Here is a 22,548-nt window from a genome sequence, read left to right on the forward strand (position 1 = left end):
ACCCTCTAGGTTGGATTCTGGACTTAATCTACTGAGTTCAGGGACTCAGAGAGCTAACTTTTTTTTTTTGTAATAAAAGTGTTTTCATTAAAGAAAACCTGGAAATTTAAAGTATGAAATTGCTTATAGGGGTGTCTGGGTGGCTCAGTCAGTTAAGTGTCTGCCTTTGGCTCAGGTCATGATCTCAGGGTCCTGGGATCAAGCCCCTCAGCAGGGAGTCTGCTTCTCCCTCTCCCTCGGCCCCTCCCCCTGCTCGTGCTCCCTCTCTCTCTCTCTCAAATAAATAAAAATCTTTTAAAAAAAATTGATTATAATCTCACAATCCAAAGATAACCACAATTAACATTATGGTATATTTATTCCTTTTCTGTTTTTTAAAAATATTTCATATATATTCTAAAATAGTACTTAACAAGTTTAAGATAGTTGAGAACATGAGATCGATATTTTAGCCTACAACTATGCCATAATTTATTTAGCCATTTCTATACCGCTGTACATTATGTTTGTTGTATTCACATATAAATTCGTACTATTATGTTCATTACATTATAAATATCACTGTAGTGAACATACTTGACTATAAATTTCATTTGTGTCTCTGATTATTTTCTTGAGGTACATTTCTATCAGTGGAATCATTGGGCTAATGAAAATGAACTATTTTTAATGAACACTGTAAAGCTCTTAATATTGTCCAACTGTCTTCCAGAAACATCTCAAATTATACTTGTCCTCCCATTTCTCTTTACCCATTATATATAACAATGTTCATTTCATGCATGCATGTAAAGATTGAGTTCTATCACTTTAAGGTTTAAAATCATAAGTATTTCTGCAGAAGCTCAGGAAATAAAAGCCTCTTCCCTCCCCCCAGCCCTACCCCAGTCCTAACCAGTACCAGGTTTCTAAAGTAGAAGATAACGCCATCCAATTGCCTCTTTGTACCAACCTCCACGTCTTGGATCTGTTTATGGGGAAAAGCATATACGAGGCTTGTATTCATTCACTTGGTATTTGTTGTCCCCACTTCTGTTCATTTCTGTACTATGTACCTCAGGAGAACAAGAGAAGATCTTTTCATTGTCCGAGAAGCCTAATTCAGTTGATGAGTCCAAACAAACAACAAACTCAAAAATACTTAACCTTGGACAGGTCACCTAACTTCTCAAGTCCTGTTTCTTCTTCTTTAAAGTGAGAGGCTCAGTTTGTCTGTATCTGATGAGTGTCTGAGGTGGTTTTTAGTAAACATGTGTGAGCACACAAGGTGGCAGCAACAACGATGAAGATGATTATGTAGATGACCTAAACTTACCTGAACGACATGATGCGCTGTATAACTTCCATTACCCAGCCAGGAAAGCACATCTGCTCTTTAAAAGAGAAATGTTTCCCTGCATTTTAAGTACTAGGAAAATTTTTGAAGTTAATCATTTCTTTTTTATGTAAAAAAGTGCAGGGAAACTCCTTCAAGATGGCCTCCACAATTTCTTTTCGCTCTAACATCTATAATTTAGGAGTAGTGAATAAAATACCGAAAGCTGAGGACTCCTAAAGCAAAGGAATGGTCAGCGGGCCTTACAGAGAGCTTTGTAGAATCAGGACTAGAATTTTAAAGTGATAGAATCTACAGATCATTTCTGTCTAATCTTCATCCTCACCCTGGCACCAGTTGCCCCCAAACACACACCCAAAGGAGACATCTGCACTTGCACCGTTCATGGATTTTTATCAGATTTTTCAAACTCTGGAACACACCAGAAAGTTTCAGGAGTAACTGGGTTCATGAATATTTGGCTATCCTTCACCACTACCAGAAATGTGAATATTGTATGACTATACTTGTCCTGGGCTACACTGAGCAATTTCAGGAGACCGAGCCAAAGTTTGGCAAGGAAGTTTGCCACTGACCAGTTGATCTTGCTCTCTGATGTAGGTTGTCCTTTGCATATTAACATAGAGTAGATACTTTATAAATATTTGTTGGATTCCTCTCTACTCAGATTTTGTGCCACTTTGTAATACTGGTTTGTTTCGTATTTTAAAAACTTATTTTTACATCTGTGTTGAAACAAACATCCAAAATCTAAAAGCATGAAGAGATTATAATACTCCCTCAGACTAGCTCTAATCTTAACCTTGGAATAAGGACACTTTCTGACTAGATTGCATGGAGTTAAAAAGTCCCATTAGGTAGAAAGTTAATATATTGGTCATTTGTCTCTCTTTGCAATTTGAATTGTAAACATGAAAATTGTAAATATGGGGAAACTAGAACATAATTTTTCTAATTATTTTCCCATTTTCTCTTAAAAATCTGCTTTCCTTCCTCCTTTTTTTCCATATACTAAATCTGCTGGTTTTCCATGACTCTTTTTTTTTTTCCCAAACTGGAACCTTGTACCCCTTAAACAATAACTCCCATTCCTCCCTCTCCGCCAGCTCTTGTCAGCCACCATTCTACTTTCTGTCTCTGTGAATTTCACTATTCCAGGTAACTCGTATAAGTTATTATGTAATACAATACTTGTCCTTTGGGGTCTGACTTATTTCACTTAGCAATGTCTTTATAGTTCATCCATGTGATAGCATGTGCTGGAATTTCCTTCCTTTTAAAGGCTCATGATACTCCATTGTCTATATATGCCACATTGTGCTTATCCATGCATCAATGAACATTTGGGTTATTTCCATCTTTTGGCTATGTGAGTAGTACTTCCATGATCATGGGTGTACCTTTATCTGTTTGAATTCCTGCTTTCAATTCTTTTGGGTATATAGCTAGTAGTGAATTGGTGGGTCATATGCTAATTCTGTGTTTAAGCTTTTGAGGAACCCCCATACTGTTTCCCATAGCAGCTGTACTATTTTACAGTCCCACCAGCAACATGTCCAGTCCACATCCGTGCCAACATTTATTTTCTCTGTGTGTGTGTGTGTTTATAATAGCCATCCTATGAGTGGTAGGTCCTCGTGGTTTTGATTTGCATTTCCCTAATGACTGCTGGTGTTGAGCACCTTTCGTGTGCTTGCGGACTATTTTTTGTATCATCTTTGGAGAAATATGCCTAGTTAGCCGTTTGCCCATTTTAAAATTGGTTGGTTTTATTGTTGCTGCATTGTAGGAGTTCTTTATACCTTGTGGGTATTAATTCCTTAATATTTTAAATATTTTAAGGGATTTCCCCCCATTCCATGGGTTGCCTTTTCACTCTAATAGTGTCCTTTAATTCATAAAAGTTTTCCATTTTGATGGAGTCCAATTTATCTATTTTTCTTCTGCTGCCTGCACTTTTGGGGTCCGATCCAAGAAATTAAGGCCAAATTAATGTCATGATTTTCTATATTTTATAGAAATGTAAAACTATATTATATATATTTTTCTTCTAAGAGTTGAATAGTTTTAGAACTTACAGTTAGGCCTTTGATCCATTTGGAGTCAATTTTTGTACATGGTGTATGGTGACCAGGGTTCTTTTTAAAGAGGTGCTTTTCGATCCCGTCGAGTCGGTCTGAGTAGATGTGTGTCAGCCCCTGAGGCAGATGACGCACATATTCCCACCTCACGCTCATCCTCACTCACTTTGCTTCCTAGTGTCGGCTTAGGTGGTTTCCCCACAGACAGGTGAGAGAAAGCTGAAGCTATCAGGGGCCTAACAGCTCAGCGGGCTCAGCTCTGGTAACTAGGATACAGCTGTGAGGTGGCGGCTGGGATCAGCGAGCGTTTTGATGTAAACATGCTTGATGAAATCCCTGGCGAAAGAACAGCAGAGCTAGACAGCATTTTAGGCTAAGAGAAAGGATGTGTGTGTGTCTGTGTGTGGGTGGGGGTGTGTTTTGCGTGTGTGTATATATTTGGCAGCACAGGGAAAGAGAGAGGACACTCCACACTGAATCTGGCTGTGAATTGTGAGCTACAGGAAATATTTATTTATTTTTGTACAAAAATAGATCTCTCTCCGTGTTGCTTTAGAGAAACAAAACTAGATTTAGACACAGTTACGTGGGCAAACCGTGTTTCCAGTTATCCTAGTTCTGTTTTATTGTGCGCAGAACCTACGTGTGCTTACGATAGAAAATGTGAAGGTCTGCTTCGCCTTCACTTGCAGAATCTTGAGAAGGAAGAAGAAAGTCCCAGGCTGTGTAAGCTGCCTCACCTGGTATCACCAAGACCAAAGGTCTGGGCTGGACTGGCTCCTCTCTCACGGGCTTGGAGATCAGAACGCCGCGCTAAGCCACACTAATGTAACTCACTGTGGCCGGATTCTCCGCACGGTTTCGATTCTTAGCCTTAGAACACAGTATTGGCAGTTGGGTGTCCAGATTGCAAATAAATTCTTGTTAAATCTACTAAGGCTCTGGCTTCAGAAACTATGAGAAACACCCTGTCACCCAGTCTGCCCTCTCTCTTGGTTTTCACGGGGACTGATGTATGAGGGATAAACTGTTTGCTGTTGTAGGTCCTCATTTTCTCTTTGCCATAAAAGTGGATTTGGAGAAAAAGGAAATAAGCTAATTAAATTTTCTGATGTAGGGTGGGATAAGATAAGCCATGCTTTCTAAAACAGTCTGCAAGACTGGTATACTGTATTTCCCTTGAAGCATTAAAGTCATTTCACACTTTATTAACTCAGAGAATATCTACTATTTCTCTGTGAGACTGGGAATAAATGACTAGCTCAAATTGGGGCATTTTTACCAATATGTTCGTTTTTCAATTGAAATATTAACTCCAAGTGCACACAGTGAAATTACAGAGTATGGGAGACATGAACAGCAATTATGTCTACGAAAATGATCCCAGGGAGTTTAATACACCTGGAAAATATAAGCTTCCTCACGCTTGAAAATTTCATTCTAAATGCTCTAGGCTCAGTAAAACTCCAGATATATATTTTCTGTTCATTTCTATTCTTAAAGTCTAAGTCTAAATTTTATTAATTTCTTTAACTAATACGGTTGTGCTTCTATAGAATTTTTATAGCCTATGCAACGTTTATGTGAATTTCCAACTAACTTTAACTGCCTAGTTAAATTATAGAGACTGGGAAAACTGGTTCTCCTTCCCCTCGCTCTTTTTCTCTTCTTCCTTCTTTTAATATCTTTCCTCAGAATAGAGCAACACTGTCTTTCCAAACATCTACAAATTTCTACCTCAAAAAATTATAAATTTAGCATTTAAATAATTTATAATTGACAATCTCTCTTCTCCTCCCTAGTCTTAAACCATATATTCCTATATATTGTTCAAATGGTGAATACTCATTAAAAAGTAGGGTGTGTGTGTGTGTGTGTGTGTGTGTGCGTGCACGTGTGTGTTACTTAAACAAGGATTAAAGCAAATAGCTAATCACACAGTAGCATTGCTGTATCCCTGTATGTTACTCTGGGGTATTTATTAACCGAGGCGATTACATTTGAAAACCAGGGCTATTAAATGAGCATTTAAGCTGAGAATGAGAGGAAAATAATTTTTTAAAAATGGTGAGAGAAATATGAAAGAGGAGGAACAGTGGCAGGCAGTAGTGATCCCCGCTCCCCCCCACTGAATCTAGAGGTCTCTGTGTTGCTTCCCCACCCTTGGCCCTCTGCAGTAAGAGGTGTCCCTGCGTGGCACATTCTCGTGGAAAGTAGAAAGACAGATGAGCGAGTGACACTATTGCATCTCGAGCCTTGGGTTTCACATATAAACATTTGTGAACTTCTGTGTTATATTCAGTATCAGATTAATTTCTGATCTGTTTTCCAATTCATCAAGGCTCCCTACTGTATGGCAGAAAACTGCCCTGAAGCAGAGCAGTACCAGGGAGAAAAGGACCGTCTCCCAGCCAGTGTTCATGAGCTCAACACTGTAATACCCAGCCTCTCAAAATACCTGCACATAAAGGAGCGTTTGGAAACTGCCTTCATGGTCAGGCATGGTCTGCGCCTATTTCCCTGTGGCATAAAATCTCTACCAGGTCCCTGAAATAATATAGTAGAAGCTAAGCATATCGGCTAATGCAGGAAAACAAGGTCATTTAAGTTCTACAGCTATCTGACCAGTGCCTACTTTACTAAGAAGTTTCTTTTTCTTTTCTTTTTTAAAGAGTTTATGTATTTAAAAGAATATATTTTATTTATTTGTCAGAGAGAGAGAGAGAGCACAAGCAGGGGGAGCAGCAGGCAGAAGGAGAAGCAGGCTCGCTGCTGAGCAAGGAGCCCAATGTGGGACTTGATCCCAGGACCCTGGGATCATGACCTGAGCCGAAGACAGACGCTTAACCGACAGAGCCACCCAGGAGCCCTTACCAAGAAGTTTCTAAGGAGGTTAACATGTGCATCCAGTGTCATCCATCCATGAGTTCCATGTAGTTTTGCCCCTTGAAGCTACTGTTTTCTGAGCTGTGTATCAGAAATGTCAGCTCCCGTCCCAAAGCTGGCTTACCCGTTCTTTAATGGGCTCCTTTTGGTCATGTAGAGCACTGCACAATACTTGGTATGGCTATTTGTACACGGTTCGGGATGTAGGTAAACCACAGAAGTTAAATATAAATAGATAAATGGAAAAAATGACCAAAGCAATTTGCTGGTAATTATATATGATAGTAAAATTCTCTTTGTAGCTTTATTTTACCATGTTTCTTATAAAAGACAGTGTGCATGTGCTCATTCATTGGTTCTTTCATTCGTTCATGCCTTTACTGGAACATCCCTCCATTCAGTGCTGGGTGCCAAGGATACCACAGTAAGCCTCCCTGCCTCTGGAAAGCTTCAATTATAGCTAATGAAATAAACCATATTGTTTTGACTTTTCTAATACATTTCGAATAGTATAGATAAAAGTAGAAATAGCCTAAAATATCTAAAATCCCTCCATAATAGAAAGTGAATTTTACTTTTTCTGTTATTAAAGGACCTCTCTCAGATGGTTCCTTTTCTCATTGAGTCTTTTTGAAAACTGAAAACCAAATGAAGTTGATAAAACATACCACAGTATTCACAAATACCCACCCAGAATGACGCAGGGTCCTTTACACCAATGACCTCATGGTTCTTCCTTTCTTTTCCAAGATTTTAATCTGTTGGGCATTAGGGTTTGACTTTGGCCATCCTTTTGCTGGAAGGACCTATTCAATAATCTATCATTTTTGTTTCCCACTGAATGCAAAATAATAATAATTTAATAATAATAATAATAATGATAAATCCAACCATCACCAGAGATAAAGTGAAGCTAGAAAGCTGAGTAAAGGGAAAACAACATTAAACACTTAATGAATAAAGAGAAAAAATATTTTTTTGATTAAAGATACATTCTAATGCATGCTGTCTTTGTCTCCCACTAGGAAGTTCACTTCCTTATATATGTTTTTCTCACAAAGAGCCATTACGGTCATATTGTCAAGAAACAGTGTTGTGGTATTTGAAAATGGTTTTAACTTCAAAAATACCCCGCATTCAACTTAAACATTGAGGAGATAGTAATCCATGGCTTACTCATGTTGAGAGTATTCCTGGCCAAATGCGAGTGCACTGTAACTATTGCCTTGAGATACTGGTCAGTGAACTACAAGGACATCCACGTTAAACAGGATCTGTTGTTTTTTTTTTTTTCTCCTGTGGGAGCAGATAATGTTTCATAGTCACAACCGAAATGACTAATGTTAACCAAATAAATCAGAAGGTCACACCTAACACTGAAGCTAATGTTTGACTGTGTCACTCTGTTTCAGAGTCTTTGTTCTAGGGCAGGCAGTATGTCTGTGACTTTCCTTACAAAGAGACCTAGGATATTTGTGTTTTGTCCCATCTGGTATACCACCAGGAGGTAAGAAAAGAGCACATCCTGTAGAGCTTGTACTCTGGTATGATACGACGTAGCAATAATAGACCATACTATTACTCTGTAACTATTACTTGCAAACCACTAATACTATTTGCAGTTGGGGGGAAAGAATAGCATTTACACATCATTATAAAGATTGTGTAAGCTTATGTTTGAGAAAAGTTCACTTTCTAAATCTGAGATAAATTCAAGAAACTAAATGAACAAAAAATATCCTTTGCACACAAATTTTAGAATTTTTTAAAAGCCCATATATGTATCTCGAACTCTGCTGTATTTCACTGCCTGGGTTTGGTTTGGTTTTGAATATAAACAGACTGCTGTCAAATAGAAGTTAAACTAGAGACTATCACCCCAAAGATAAAGGCTTCTCTATTAAATTATAATCCTGAATTGAGCATTGTCTAATTGTGATTTTGGGCTTCAGCCCATGGTCACCCTTGTTCTCAGTCTCTCCATGAGGAAAATGGGACTGACCCTTTTACACAGTATTGTGGGTATATATGGATACATAGGGAAGGATATGTAAGGAGAAATCAATTTTTCAATAACTTCCATCATATTCTAAATGACATAGAGGACTTCCTTTCTAGAGGAACTCTAGTATTAATCCTTTTGTGAATTAAAGAATATTTTTATAATAAAAATGACCATGCCTTAAGTGACCAGTTCTTATATTCAAATGCTGGCATGTAAGAGTTTTTCTAAGAATATTGTGCCCAGGTTACTTTCTTAAACTTGTGTTAGTAATTTTAATATCCCATAGTTAGCAAACAATATTTAGGGCCTATTACCTTCAATGAGTGGGCACAGAGCATTAGTGTAGGTATACTTAGTGGTAATAAAAAAATATACTACACAATTGAACAAATATCAAAAAAGAACACATTTACCTTTTAAATTTCATTAGCTTTAAAAATGCATCATTATAACCACATATTTCACGTGTAGTGCCTTTTGTTTTTAAGATTTTATTTGACAGAGAGCGACCGTGCACGCGCATGAGCAAGGGGGAGGGGCAAAGGGAGAGGGAGAAGCAGATTCCTGGAGAAGCAGGGAGCCCAATGCGGGGCTCGATCCCAGGACCCTGAGATCATGACCTGAGCCAAAGGCAGACTCTCAACCGACTGAGCCCCCCAGGTGCCCCTCACATGCAGGTCTTAAAGCACTTTCCCATATAAGTAGAGAAGGCAATATCTATATAAGTTCCCTTCCAGTTTGTCCACACAAATTTGGGAGCAAAGTCCCTCAAATTCTTCAGCTTTTAAAATTACATTATCAAGCAGAAAATGTGTGATTCTAAACTGTGGCTGTATAGTTTCTCTACGAAGAGAACATCCTTGAAACACATCCACTGCTTTGCCCAACTGAAACAACGATGATGATGATGATGGGATCTGAGCATTTACCTCAGCTAGGTACCTTTCCAGGTGCTTGTATGTGTATCTCAATTAACCCTCACGGCATCAGGGGGTCTGTTATCGCCCTTTCATAGCTGGTGAGACTGAGGCTCGGGGAGACGAAGTGACTTGTGTGATGGCACTTGTTTCTCAAGTTGGTGGAGCCAGATTATAAAGCCGGGCAGTCTGGCTCCAGAGCCTGGCGGTGTCACCACCGTCCCCACTGCCTCATCGCAGTCCCAGCTTCTTACTGAAGCATCTGGATTATGTGAATTCTAGTCCTTATACATTTCCACTTAAGAACTTAATTTGATAGATTTTTAAGTCTAGAAATAGAATTTGAACATGCTTACTACTTTGCAAAGGGCCAGCAACAGGCTATGGAACAGACTGTGGGAATCTGAAAGTGCAGGGGAGGGGTGGAGAGGGTGGGGAGGTGCGCTGAGGCATACGGTGGAAGGGGTCTGGGCTTGGGCCTCCTTGAACCAATGTCCATTTTGCACCGATCATGGGTTTATGCTGGTAACACTGGCTATCCAGCAGCTAACCTGGCTATCACTGAGGAAATCGCAAAAACACACAGAGTAACAGAGTACCATGGTAGAAAGAGCTTGGGTGTGTCATCAGCTAAGTTTCAATTCTGAGTAATCTTAGGTGAGCTATTTGATCTGAGCCTCGAGCGCCTGGTCTTTCAAAGGGGGCAGCTAACAGTTAAATGACTTACCATCATAAGCTACACAGGTGAAGAGCTGGTGCTCAAACCCAGGAAATCTGACCCTAGAGCAGGGAGGGGGCTTTTGCTGTAAGGGGCCGGACAGTAAATATTTCAGGTTTGCAGGCCGTACTGTCTCTGCTACAGCAGTTCAGCTCTGCCACTGTAGCATGAAGCAGCCCCAGGCAGTATCTAAACAAATGGGCATGGCCGTGTGCCAACAAAACTTAGTAAGAACAGCCGCAGGGTTGAATTTGGCCCATGGGCTGTGCTTTGCCAATCCGCCCTGCTCTAGAGCCCACATTGTAAACTTCAACTCCTAGAAGTGTCACGGAAAATCAAATATCTTCCTTAAGGTGTATTATGCGTGTAATAGGTGCTCAAAATGGCAGCTGTTGGTAACTCGGGAGTCTTTAAGCGGTACGGAAATTCCTTGAGATGTTATTTCTAGTCCATCTCTTTCCCTCTTTCCCATCTAAGTCCTGTTTCTCTCTTAGTGCTGCTCTCTTCTTGGCATGTAAGTGAAGCACACTCTGCAACCACTTTTCTGGAAATACCAGAATGCTGTAGAGTGGTGTCCAGCTCCAAAATCCCCACTGTGCTAAAGGACAGCATTCAACAGAGGGCGTGTGTCACCAAGATGCTCGATAAATGGATTTTGGTTTTTATGATTTTAATGAATGTATTGGATTACAACGTCCTTGTGTATATATTAGATTTGTAATAGGTAATACATGCTACTGTGTGAGTTCTAAGTATAGGAGGATAAGGAGAACTTCACTCTTGCAGAATTTCCAACGGTCTCTAAATAAAAGTAAAGCAGATACATGCAGAGTTTCAGTCCTTGTTACAGCTGGGCGACTCCCTGGGTGCTGTTTTGACCCATGGTCTTTCTTGCTGGTACACTTGATTAAGCCATTGTCGTAGCTTTGGCACTCAGTAAAATGTTGAAAGGACATATGTGACCTCCTAGGGTTGAATCATCTTATGTGGCCACCCCATCTTTGCTCTTGGTTTCACTCAGCCCTCTTTCCTCTTTTTTCCTTCTTCACTAGGAACCCCAAGGGCTGTGCAGTAGTCACCACCGTATCCCCAAGACCTAGCCCAGCCTGGCACACAGCCACATGTCCAATCATCGTTTGAATGAATGAGTGAATGAATGAATGCATACATAAGTATTGCTGAATTATCTATTCCATCAGATCATTGCCTCTTGCCTAAAGGGTACAGATGTTGATTGTAGTTTCAGAAGAACATTTTTAGCGATTGTTCATGGTATGTCTTTAAAAAAAAAACAAAACTCTGGATCTTAAGTAAGGCTTTCTACATTATTAGAGAAACCAGCAGTGACACTTGAGAATGGTCCGGGTCTTAAAAACCAGGTGCCAGCAGTTTTCTCGGGCCATGTACCAGAGAGGTCTGGATTTAAATGAGGCACTGCTATAGCTTGGCAGATCCTTAGGCTGATTTCAGAAGTAGTGTTTGTGTGGCCCACGCCTGTTGGTTTGCCTGTGAGGACAAATCCGTTTGACGAAAGAATCCATCTGATAGGGTGGCATGGTGGTAGTTCCTTAGTTTGAAGAATTAAATTGAGAGAATTTCAAACAAATTAAATGAGTAGTTTGGTGTTGGAGATACACTGGACCTGTGAAAGCTGTTGCACATTTCTCAGTCTTGACAGCTTTGACAGTAAGAGCCAGATGAAGATGCCAAGTCCGTGCCGGGAGTGGCAAGTATAAAATAACAACTTCTTCTCCTACTATTTAATTAATACCTGCCATGTGCAAGTTATATAATCTGGTTATCACTCCAACATAGTCAGACTTGGGGATCCTGGGTGGCTCAGTTGGTTAGGAGTCTGTCTTCGGCTCAGGTCATGATCTCAGGGACCTGGGATCGAGTCCTGCATTGGGCTCTTAGCTCAGCAGGGAGTCTGCTTCTCCCTCTCCCTCTGTCTCTCTTTCTCTCTCTCAAATGAACAAATAAGATCTTTAGGGAAAAAAAAGACAGACTTAATCTGGAATTCTCAACAGGGAGCAATTTTGCCTGCCCCCCCCAGGGGACATTTTGGGGGGGTCACACATGGAGGGTACTGGGCATCAATTCAGTGGAGGTCGGGGATGCTAGGACATGGTACAGTGCCCTGGACAGCACCCCGCAACAAAAACTTAGCACATCCCAAATGTCAACAGGGAACAAGGTTGAGAAACTTTGAATTAAACGGGGTCCGTTTGCAGCTCAGAGTCTGGGATTTTGTGAAATTAGATGATCTCTGGGAAAGAATTTTACAAAATGCAGAACACAACACACTATTATATGATATCAGCCATTGCTGCTTCTCCTTCGTCCTTTTCCTCTCTGTCTCTGCCAGTCAGCCCTTCTGTTCCTTGCCAGATCCCTCAAAGGTTTGGGTCAAAGGAGCCAAGATAAGGGGTGAGACTAGAAGTCCCCTATGCTGCTTGTTTACAGTTTGGAAAACATTAATCCAGGAGAAGGTATGTGCCAACTTTGGGATTCATATTTTTCGGCATTACCCCATCAACCTGTTGAGAAAAAATATGTTAAGTGTGCACTGCCTATTTAAAGGAAACCTGATAACAGATTCTTAACAGGTATTTGTGGGCCAAACACCCGTAGAAAACTCACTCCCACCCGAAAGCGGGTGGCTTTTCCCCTCTCGTGGCGTACAGCCAGCTCCCCTGGGAACCCGCAACAAAATGCCTCATTTTTGGCAATGTGTTGATAGAACTGCCTGGGAAAAGTGAGTCTCTTGGCTTTTTGTTTATCAAACACAGTCATTCAATGAATGGTGTGCTTTGCCATAACAAAATCTGCACAAGCATCAACGCAGTTTAAGACCCTTTGAGAATGAACTCTTCTCCTATTAGCCGGAAGCTGACAGAGGTATGGCCCAGAATATCACTGTTCTACTGCCTCTTTACCCTTTCGGGATTTTACCTAAATAAAAGAGAGTCATGGAAGGATTTTACTGTGTTGCAAGGGCCATGCCTTCAAATAGCATGAGGTTGCTGGTGGAGATGGGGGTGGGAGACCTGTGCTAGAATCTTCCACTTATTATTTGGGCCTCCAGGTAAATTCCACATAGTCTGCCTCCATTTTGAGTGGAACTCCTTCAGCGCTTTCCAAACTCTGAGGTAACAGAAATGTCCCCGTGCCAGAGGCCTGCCGGGTGGTGGGAGTGTTCTCTGCTGTTTACTCTACTGGGTGGTGGTAACGTGGGCCAGGTCAGTACGATAACCACTCAGGGCGAGGCCAGATCTTGGAAGCTTTCTGCAGAAGCTGGCCTTCGATATTTTTTCCCCCTTGACTTGTTGCATTAAATGTTACTTAATCCTGGAACCAAGCCTCTGAAATGGGTGCTATCCCTAGAACCATCCTAGACCTATGGCCATGGAGCTGAGGTAATTTGCCTCATATGACAGTGGTACAGTCATGATTTGAACTCCTATTTCTTTGACTCCAAAGTCTTCACTGTCCCAAAGTCTCTCAGTACGTTATGTATTTTATCATCTTGTGCAGTTTATTTTACCTGTCTGCTAGGCCATGTCTAAGAAGTGACTATTAGTAAAGACAAAAATTTGATGGTATAAATAAGGGACATCAAAGTAGAAATCTAACCACAAAGAGAGACAGAATTACCTCTTGGATAAATGCATTCTAAAACCTTCTGCTGAACTGAGTTCCAGCTGGTGCTGGAAGACACTGCTTTTACCCCTGTATAGATCTTCAAATTGCAGTGTGTCCATTCGTCAGCAAATAAAACTCTCCCGTGAATTCCAAATTGCATATTAATCTCAAGTTCGTGACGTACGTGCACGCACACACATCCCTACAGCTGTGAACCAGAGTTAACTAGTAGTTTGGATAATTCTAGAGTATGCTCGTGCTGTTTTTAAATCCTGCGTAAAGACTGGTTGGCAAACATTGGAAATGTTTTCCCAGTACAGTTGGTATTCCTTGCCCTCTAAAATGTCCCAGTTCAAAGTTAAAATCCTACTGAAAGAGGTTCTGACCCAGTACTAAGAAGAGAATTTAAATCCTTGATTTAAGTCTGCTTTAAGTCTGAGTTAGCCCTGAAATTTTATTTTACCCTGACAAGCTCAAACTTGGCTGAAAACAAAGACAACAAAAACTCTAGCTAATAGTTCAGAATAATCGCTGGATTTGAAAATATATTTTTCACTGTTCTAAATGCCAAACTATGAATAAACGTTTCACAGATATTGCCACGTTTGTGAGCCAGCGGCCTTCCGTGAAGACAGATGCATTTTTAGCGTGTGCAGGGATGGGGTTGTGTGGGGAGGGTCCTGCCTCAGGGGACCTGGCATCCATGCAGATGACTGGGCCTTTTGCATCCAGTGCAAGTCTCTTCGGGTTCCTTCTGGAAGAGCATCTGCAAACTGCTGTAGCCAAAGTTGAGGTGATAAACAGGCTTACGCTTGGATGCCTGCACCCCATTGCCAGTGGAGAATTACACTGCCAGACAGCTTACCTGCGAGGAATGGAATCTGGGAGACCGGTGCACCAGTCCACGCCAGAACGCACAGGCGAGGCTTCTCATGCTGACTGGCTTGAGGTTGGCCGGGATGACCACTTGTTTCCCGATAAACACAAGAACCCTACACAGGAGCAGGATTCTTACCTCAAGTTCAAATACCCCTTTTTTTTAAGTTCAGACTTCTTCCGCGAACAGTTTTTGAGCACTTAGTGCGAGGTTCTGTGCTAGGAGAATGTGGATTTTATGTGGATCATTTCATGTCCTCCTCCCCACAGCCCGGCCATGAGAATCACTGCGGGACGGCTGTGGTGCAGAGTCTAAGCCAGGCGGTCAGCGCTCACGTAGCAGCTCTGAGGCTCAGGAACTGAGAATCTGCTTAATCTCTCTGTGCCTCAGTTTCCTTATCTATAAGGTGGAGAGCGTAATAATATCCCATACAGACTTGGTGAGGATTGGAGCGAGTTAATGCATTTTACAAAAAGTGTAGCACACTGCCTGGCCCATAATGGGCATTCAGTAAACATGAGCCATTACTGTCACCATTTTAAAGATGAGCATATTGAGGCTTTAGGAGGTTAAGTGGCTTTCCCCAGGGTTCACAACTGGTAAGCAGAGGAGGCAAGTTTTGGCCCTGGGTCTCTGACTCCAGAGACTGTGCGTTTATTCAGCATGCTGGGCCGCCTAAATCAGACTCTCCAGTCTACTTTAAAACTATCTTATATTGGGGCACTGGGGTGGCTCAGTCGGTTAAACATCTGACTCTTGATTTCGGCTCAGGTCACAATCTCAGGGTCATGAGATTGAGCGCTTGTTGGTCTCAGCATGGAGTCGGCTTGAGATTCTTTCCCTCTGCCCCTCCCTCCACCCGCTCTCTCTCTCTCTCTCCCTCCCTCTTTTTCTCTAAATTAAATCTTTAAAAAAAAATCCACTATCTTATATTGAATGGATAATTCTGTGCCATGTATCCAAATTGTTGTTGTTTTTTACTCACAATGTTCAGCTTATGAAGTGTACTTACTACTCATTGTGTCCACACTCCTACTACAAGAAGAATCTTGTTATTCAAAAGATAGTATTTCTCACTACTCAGACACCCCCCACTTGGAACACACACACGCATATGAAGAGGGTATTCTAAACTGATTTTTTAAAGCACAGTAGTGATGGTGGTTACACTTTCAACCTGGGAAACTAGAGTCTTATCAAAAACAAACTGTTGGTAATATTGAGGTACGACTCTTTCGAAGCAGTCTCTGGTGATTGGGCACAATACAAGATGCCTTAATTCTCAGGTTTTTAGAATTTGAAGTATAATTCTCTAGTTACAGTGTACTCCAAGGTGGGCTCCGTGAGAACGAGGTCCACCGGTATCTGGCACATAGTAGGCGCTCAATAAATATTTGCAGAATGAGTGAATATAAATGAACAGTGCCTTCCACTCAGCTCCTGATCTCAGGGTCCTGGCATCAAGCCCCACGTTGTGCTCCCTGCTCAGCGAGGGGTCTGCTTCTTCCTCTCCCTCTGCCCCTCCCCCTGCCTGTGCTCTCTCTTGCGCGCTCACTCTCTCTCAAATAAATAAATAAATGAAATCTTAAAAAAAAAAAAGAAAGTATTATTGTGCACATGTAAGTGTTAGAAGCTGAGCCAGCCACCTTCACCAGATATCTCTCCTTCCAGGTCTCCTAAATTTAACTCCACACTTAGCTGGCAAACAGCTTAACTGAGAAGGGGAGAAGGCAGATCAAGAAGACTGTCTTTAAAATATGTTAGAACTTAAAAGTTGGCCCTGAAATAAAGTCGTTGCTCAGCGTAGGCAGCCGAGAACAAAGTGACCGTAAGACTTAGCAGGAGCAATCTATGCTGCTTAGTCCTGTTGATGTTCTGTGCACATCTCCTGGAGCAGAGGTCAGCCGACTTGGTCTATACCTAGCCAGACAGCAAATATTTTAGGCTTTGCGGGCCATATAATGTGAACTATATGACTCTGCCATTGAGCTACAAAAGCAACCAGAGATAATATATTTTTGAAGGGTATGACTGTGTTCTGATAAAACTTTATTTATAAAAGAAATTGGCTCATGGCCATAGTTGCCAAGCCCTTGGTCTAAAGCTTGTCTAATTGTAATAAGTTAGGTATTCTGTTACATCTCTGGGAGAAGGGTCATATTAGCTATATAGTGCCCTTTTTTAAGGCATTAAATAAATCATATATCTCTTTTAGATGTCTAAGCCTTTGGCCTTAAAATTCATTGAGCAACACACCATATAATTTATTTAACTATAGTATATTAGACATGAAGATAAGGAGAATGGAGTTTGTAGACCCTAAGTTTTTCTCGAATGTTTGGAAACCTCCTTATTGTACCATTTTTTAATGGCTTCTAATGAAATCCTAATTTTATGGGATTACGTTTTTTTTTTAATTGTGGTAAAATATACATAACGAAATTAACCATTTTAACTATTTTTAAGTATACAGTTCAGTGGCATCAAGTACATTCACATTGTTGCATAACCATCACCACCATCCAAAGCTCCAGAACTTTCTCAGCATCCCTGATTGAAACTCCATAAACAGTAATGCTCTATTCTCCCCTTCCCCATCTCCCAGCAACCATGATTCTACTTCCTAGCTCTATGAATTTGTCTATTCGAGGTACTTCATATAAGTGGAATCATACAATATTTTTCCTTTTGTGTCTGGGTTATTTCACTTAGCACAATGTCTTCATGGTGCATCCAAGTTGTAACACGTGTAATAATTCCCTTCCTTTTTAAGGCTGAATAATATCCCACATTTTGTTTGTCCTTCCATGCATCATTGGATGTTTGGGTTGCTTCCACTTTTTGATTATTGTGAATGATACTGTTTGGATAATTGGTGTACAAATATCTGTTTGAGTCCTTGTTTTCAGTTCTTTTGGGTATATAACTAGCCATATTGTTTTCCACAGTAGCTGAACCATTTTACAGTTCTACTAGCAATGTGGAAGGATTCCAATTTTCTTCACATTCTTGCTAGTGCTTATTTTGTGTTTTGTTTTGTTTTTATAATAACCATGCTAATAAGCATGAAGTGGTATCTCACTGTGGTTCTCATTTGTTTTTATGTCAATGTTTTTAGTTAGTATAAAAGACAGTTCATTTAGACACTACATTCATCAATGTCTGGTGCATATTAGGGTGTGTGTGGATAGATGCTTTTATTCCTCTCGTAGTTCCAAAATTTTGTGAGATGACTTCCAGGAACATATGAACAATAAGATGAACAATATAAATAGCTAAATTCATGGCATCGGGTATGTAGAAGACTAAAAAAATGAAACTATAGGCAAAATTAGATAAACTTGAGACTGTGTTGTAATGTCTTAGATAATTACTAAAATTGAAGTGGCAGATTTAATCCTGAACTTCCTAGTGGCCTAAGAAAAAAGGGAAAGAGGGCCAATAACATGATACATTTATTCCAGATGTTGAAAGCTCAGGAAAAAAAGACTTTTTTTTTTGGCTTATAGATGTAAAAAAATAAGCTATAACAATTTTAAAAGAAGTGATTAAAACAAAAAGAAGTGATTATATTACTCACCCCAGCAGATTTCAGATTGAAAGCAAACAAAAATTTTGATAAAATTAATGGAGTTGAAACTGGAAATGACTCCCATAGCCTGACCATTATAAGACTTCTCTTCGTGTAAAATGGTAATTTCAGAGTACAATTAGGAAAGACAAAGTCAACTCTGCTTATCTCAGCAGAGCAATAAGGTGTCGTCCTTTGGACTTCAGTTAATGTTTTATGTAGCACAACATGTGAGATCTTGAATTGCCTCACACATGTTTATATATGTCCTGGCATTTCCTTTCCAGGTCACAGATTATAAACACATACATGTTTGTACAAATAGTCTTCTTAAGAATATATCCTTATCTCCCTTTTGGAAGGAAGGGAAGAGCTTCATGTTCAAATCTGACATTGAAATTTCTGTTTCAGTGTAAAACTACAGGAACAAACGTATCCTTTTCAAATTTATAACAGAAAAAAAGACTTCATGATAAGTGGATATGTTGTCAAACTAGTCTCAAGCACTTAAAGAGCAAAAGAAATAAGAATAGAAGCCATATGAAACATGTTTTTAAAGAACTGAGAAAGTGTCAAAATTACCCTAACATTGAAAGACTTGGTCTGAAGTTTTACCCAGAAGTTTGGATTAAAGATAGTAATAACAACGGAGGTTTCTTGAATGTTTACAATGTTCTAGGCACAATTCAAAGTGCTTTGTGTGTATTAACTCACTTGTTCCTCTACACTTAATACTATCATTCTCATCATTCCCGTTTTATAGAGAGGGAAACTGAGGCATGGGACAGCTAAATATCCTTGCTCTAATTCATACAACTAGGAAGCTTTAGAGCTGGGATTCACACATAACAGTGCGTCTGGCCCCAGTGGCCATTCGCTTCCCCACTAAATCATACTGCCCTTTGATGTTATGGCAAATGAACCAAGGAAGGACTGGTTTAGCCGGCTGGCAAATAAACATCTCAGATTTCTGTTGTGTCCCTACAATTTCTTTTGTGTTTTTTTTTTTCTTTAGAAGATCAAATTTACCTTGATTATTCTTGAAATTTCCCTTAATATTCTATACAATTCCTACTGGTAAATTTTTACATATAATGCTCCAGATTCCAGTTTGAATGATGAAACTTTATGCCATTAAAAATTACGTTTTTACAAAGAGTTTTTAAGAATGTGGAGGAATGCTTAAAAAATGAAGCAAAGCAGCAAGATGTAAATTTGTTGGAAGCCAAGTTCCCCCCCCAAAAAAATCCTATTAAAAAAAAAAAAGATGGGAAAGTTTAATTGTGGCTAACAGTGGGTAGGAATAATAGGAATGATTTCTTTTCCTATTTTTCTTAATTTTCCGTAAAATTTACCTGAATACTTTTATAGCCCAAAAAATGAAATAAACTGTTTTTTAAAGGACCTTTTTACAAAAGCACAGTACAAAGCTCCTAGTGATAACCTTATTGTATATATAAAATCATCTCCACAGAGCCCATACTGTATGAGTGAAGGTGACATGGTTTAGACTTGCACTGCTGTATATGGATTTTTTTAAAGATTTATTTATTATTTTAGAGAGACAGAGCCAGTGGGGGAGGGACAAGGGGAGCGAATCTCAAGCAACCTCCCCTCTGAGTGCGGAGCCCAAGGCAGGCTAGGTACCCCACCCTTGAGATCATGACCTGAGCCAAAATCCAGAGTGGGACATTTAACCGACCTAGCTACCCAGTGCCCTATGACTATTTAATTTTAAGTTAATTAAAATGAAATAAAATACTCAGTTCAGCAGTTACAGTAGCTCCATGTTAAGTGTTCAGTAGCTACAAGTGGCTAGTGACAGCTTTTCCATCCTCATGGAAAGTTCCGTCGCCCAGCACTACTTTCCAAGAAAGAACATGGAATCTGGAGCCAGGTGACTTGGAATCAAGTCCTGGTAGAAGATGACACTTGCTGTTTGAAATGGGCAGTTTACTCAAATTCTCTGAGCCTGTAGACAAATTAGGAGTAATAATAATATCACTTTTCATGTAAGGAAATTAAGAAGATCGAGTAAGATAATGCATGTAACAGTTCTCCCTAAACTGTACTGTGGCTTACCAGGTAGTAGCTGCTTCATAAACCCCCCAGTTGAACTTAGTCTAGCTCTTTGTGGACCGATTCGGGATCCATGAATGGTTCCCACCGAGACTGTTGCCTAAATGACACCGTAAAAATCAGACTTACCAGCTCTTACCACAGTTCTAGGCCAAGTCCTTGGCAATGTGGATGTTCCATTTCTCTCTCGTAAAAAGCTTCAGCACACAGCTCTATCGATCTTGTATAATAACACCTCCTCGAAGTCTTCCTTGACAACTTAAATACACTGCTCTAGTTCCATTCCTAAATGGACAAGACTGTCTTTAAAAAGAAAGCAAAGAGGCTTTGTCTGCCCAAGAAATAAGTGGGGTAAAATGCTATGACTAAAAGGAAATCAATCTGAGTTGACAGTGCAGGAATTGAGCAAAAGATGTTGCCATTTGCTGCAAGAATGTGAGGTTTTCGCTAACGATTACAACAGGTTCCCTGTGCTTCAAAGCTGTTGGGGTACTGATTAAGCGGAAGTACTTGCTCATTCTGATTTTTTTCCCAAGTCACTTCTGGTTTTTCCTGCAAAACAACTTGACTCATTTGGACTCTGTTCGAGCTGCTGTATTATTTATTTCTCATCTAACCACCTGCTAGTTACGCGTGAGTCTCTCATGTCTTAAAAGAATGAAGTAGCCAGGTGTAGGCTCAACGCGGTGCGGACTCCACGCTCACCCTCCCTTCTGCCTCCCCCAGGTCTCCTCCAGCCGTGGATGCCTTTGACATTATGACCGCAGAGGATTCCACCGCAGCCATGAGCAGCGACTCGGCCGCCGCGGCCTCGGCCAAGGTGCCGGAGGGCGTGGCCGGCGCGCCCAACGAGGCGGCGCTGCTGGCGCTGATGGAGCGCACGGGCTACAGCATGGTGCAGGAGAACGGGCAGCGCAAGTACGGCGGCCCGCCGCCCGGCTGGGAGGGTCCGCACCCGCAGCGCGGCTGCGAGGTCTTCGTGGGCAAGATCCCGCGCGACGTGTACGAGGATGAGCTGGTGCCCGTGTTCGAGGCGGTGGGCCGCATCTACGAGCTGCGCCTCATGATGGACTTCGACGGCAAGAACCGCGGCTACGCCTTTGTCATGTACTGCCACAAGAGCGAGGCCAAGCGCGCCGTGCGCGAGCTCAACAACTACGAGATCCGCCCGGGCCGCCTGCTCGGCGTGTGCTGCAGCGTGGACAACTGCCGCCTCTTCATCGGCGGCATCCCCAAGATGAAGAAGCGCGAGGAGATCCTGGAGGAGATCGCCAAGGTCACCGAGGGCGTGCTGGACGTGATCGTCTACGCCAGCGCGGCCGACAAGATGAAGAACCGCGGCTTCGCCTTTGTCGAGTACGAGAGCCACCGTGCCGCTGCCATGGCGCGCCGCAAGCTCATGCCCGGCCGCATCCAGCTGTGGGGCCACCAGATCGCCGTGGACTGGGCCGAGCCCGAGATCGACGTGGACGAGGACGTGATGGAGACCGTGAAGATCCTCTACGTGCGCAACCTCATGATCGAGACCACGGAGGACACCATCAAGAAGAGCTTTGGCCAGTTCAACCCGGGCTGCGTGGAGCGCGTCAAGAAGATCCGCGACTACGCCTTCGTGCACTTTGTCAGCCGCGAGGACGCCGTGCACGCCATGAACAACCTCAACGGCACCGAGCTGGAGGGCTCGTGCCTCGAGGTGACGCTGGCCAAGCCCGTGGACAAGGAGCAGTACTCCCGCTACCAGAAGGCGGCCAAGGGCGGCGGCGCGGCCGAGGCGGCGGTGCAGCAGCCCAGCTACGTGTACTCTTGTGACCCCTATACGCTCGCCTACTACGGCTACCCCTACAACGCGCTCATCGGGCCCAACAGAGACTACTTTGTGAAAGGTTAGTGGGGGCTGGTCTGCAGGGGAGGCCCCCGAGAGCCGCGCGGCCCGGGCAGCGTCAGGGGTGTTGGGGCTGTGATTTGCTGAGCTGGTAGATGGGCTCCTCCCCCCACTTCCCCACCCTCCTTTGGGGGTCGGTTCGGGGGTCTGTTCTTCACCGGCACTTTCGGGCGTTCGCTTCCATAGCATTGAGGGAAATACAGGTCGTTCCTGCACATGGGGTGAGCGGTGAAATCACGGGGGCATGCAAGCGTTTCCTGCATATTGTCTCTGCAGGGCCTACCCAGTTTGGGGCTAGTCTGCCAGTCTCTGGGTACTTAGGTTAAAGCCCCCTTGTGGAATTAAATCTTCAGGATGTTGGGGAGTAGGAAGCAGGATGTTGTTGGCGTGGTGATGGTGGTGAACTTACTGGCTAGGGTGTCATGAAACCAGGCATTACACCGGGAAACCAATACGTAGGTTCTGCGTCCTGCTGTCATGAGATTAACTGGCCCTGTGACTTTCATCAGTCTCTTTAACCTCCTTCCGCCAGTTTTCTCACGCATAAAATG

At 42.0% G+C, this 22,548-nt stretch overlaps 1 protein-coding gene across 2 annotated transcripts in view; it reads left to right on the forward strand.

Moving 5' to 3' along the window:
* LOC103672779 (RNA-binding protein 47) overlaps positions 1-22,003 on the forward strand; it is a 135,570-nt gene extending 113,567 nt beyond the window's left edge. The window contains exon 4 of one of the 2 annotated variants that reach the window (XR_005833545.1): positions 6,131-6,185. Coding sequence is in view for 1 of the 2 variants with exons in the window: in XM_040625434.1 (XP_040481368.1) it covers positions 20,873-22,003 (1,131 nt within the window). In the remaining variant the exon portion in view is untranslated. Of the gene's footprint in view, positions 1-6,130; positions 6,186-20,841 lie in introns of those variants that run through there. The other variant, XM_040625434.1, reaches the window with a different exon arrangement.
* The last annotated feature ends 545 nt before the right edge of the window (positions 22,004-22,548 follow it).

Source organism: Ursus maritimus, unplaced genomic scaffold (genome assembly GCF_017311325.1).
Source record: "Ursus maritimus isolate PB19 unplaced genomic scaffold, ASM1731132v1 scaffold_8, whole genome shotgun sequence".
Lineage (NCBI taxonomy): Eukaryota > Metazoa > Chordata > Mammalia > Carnivora > Ursidae > Ursus > Ursus maritimus.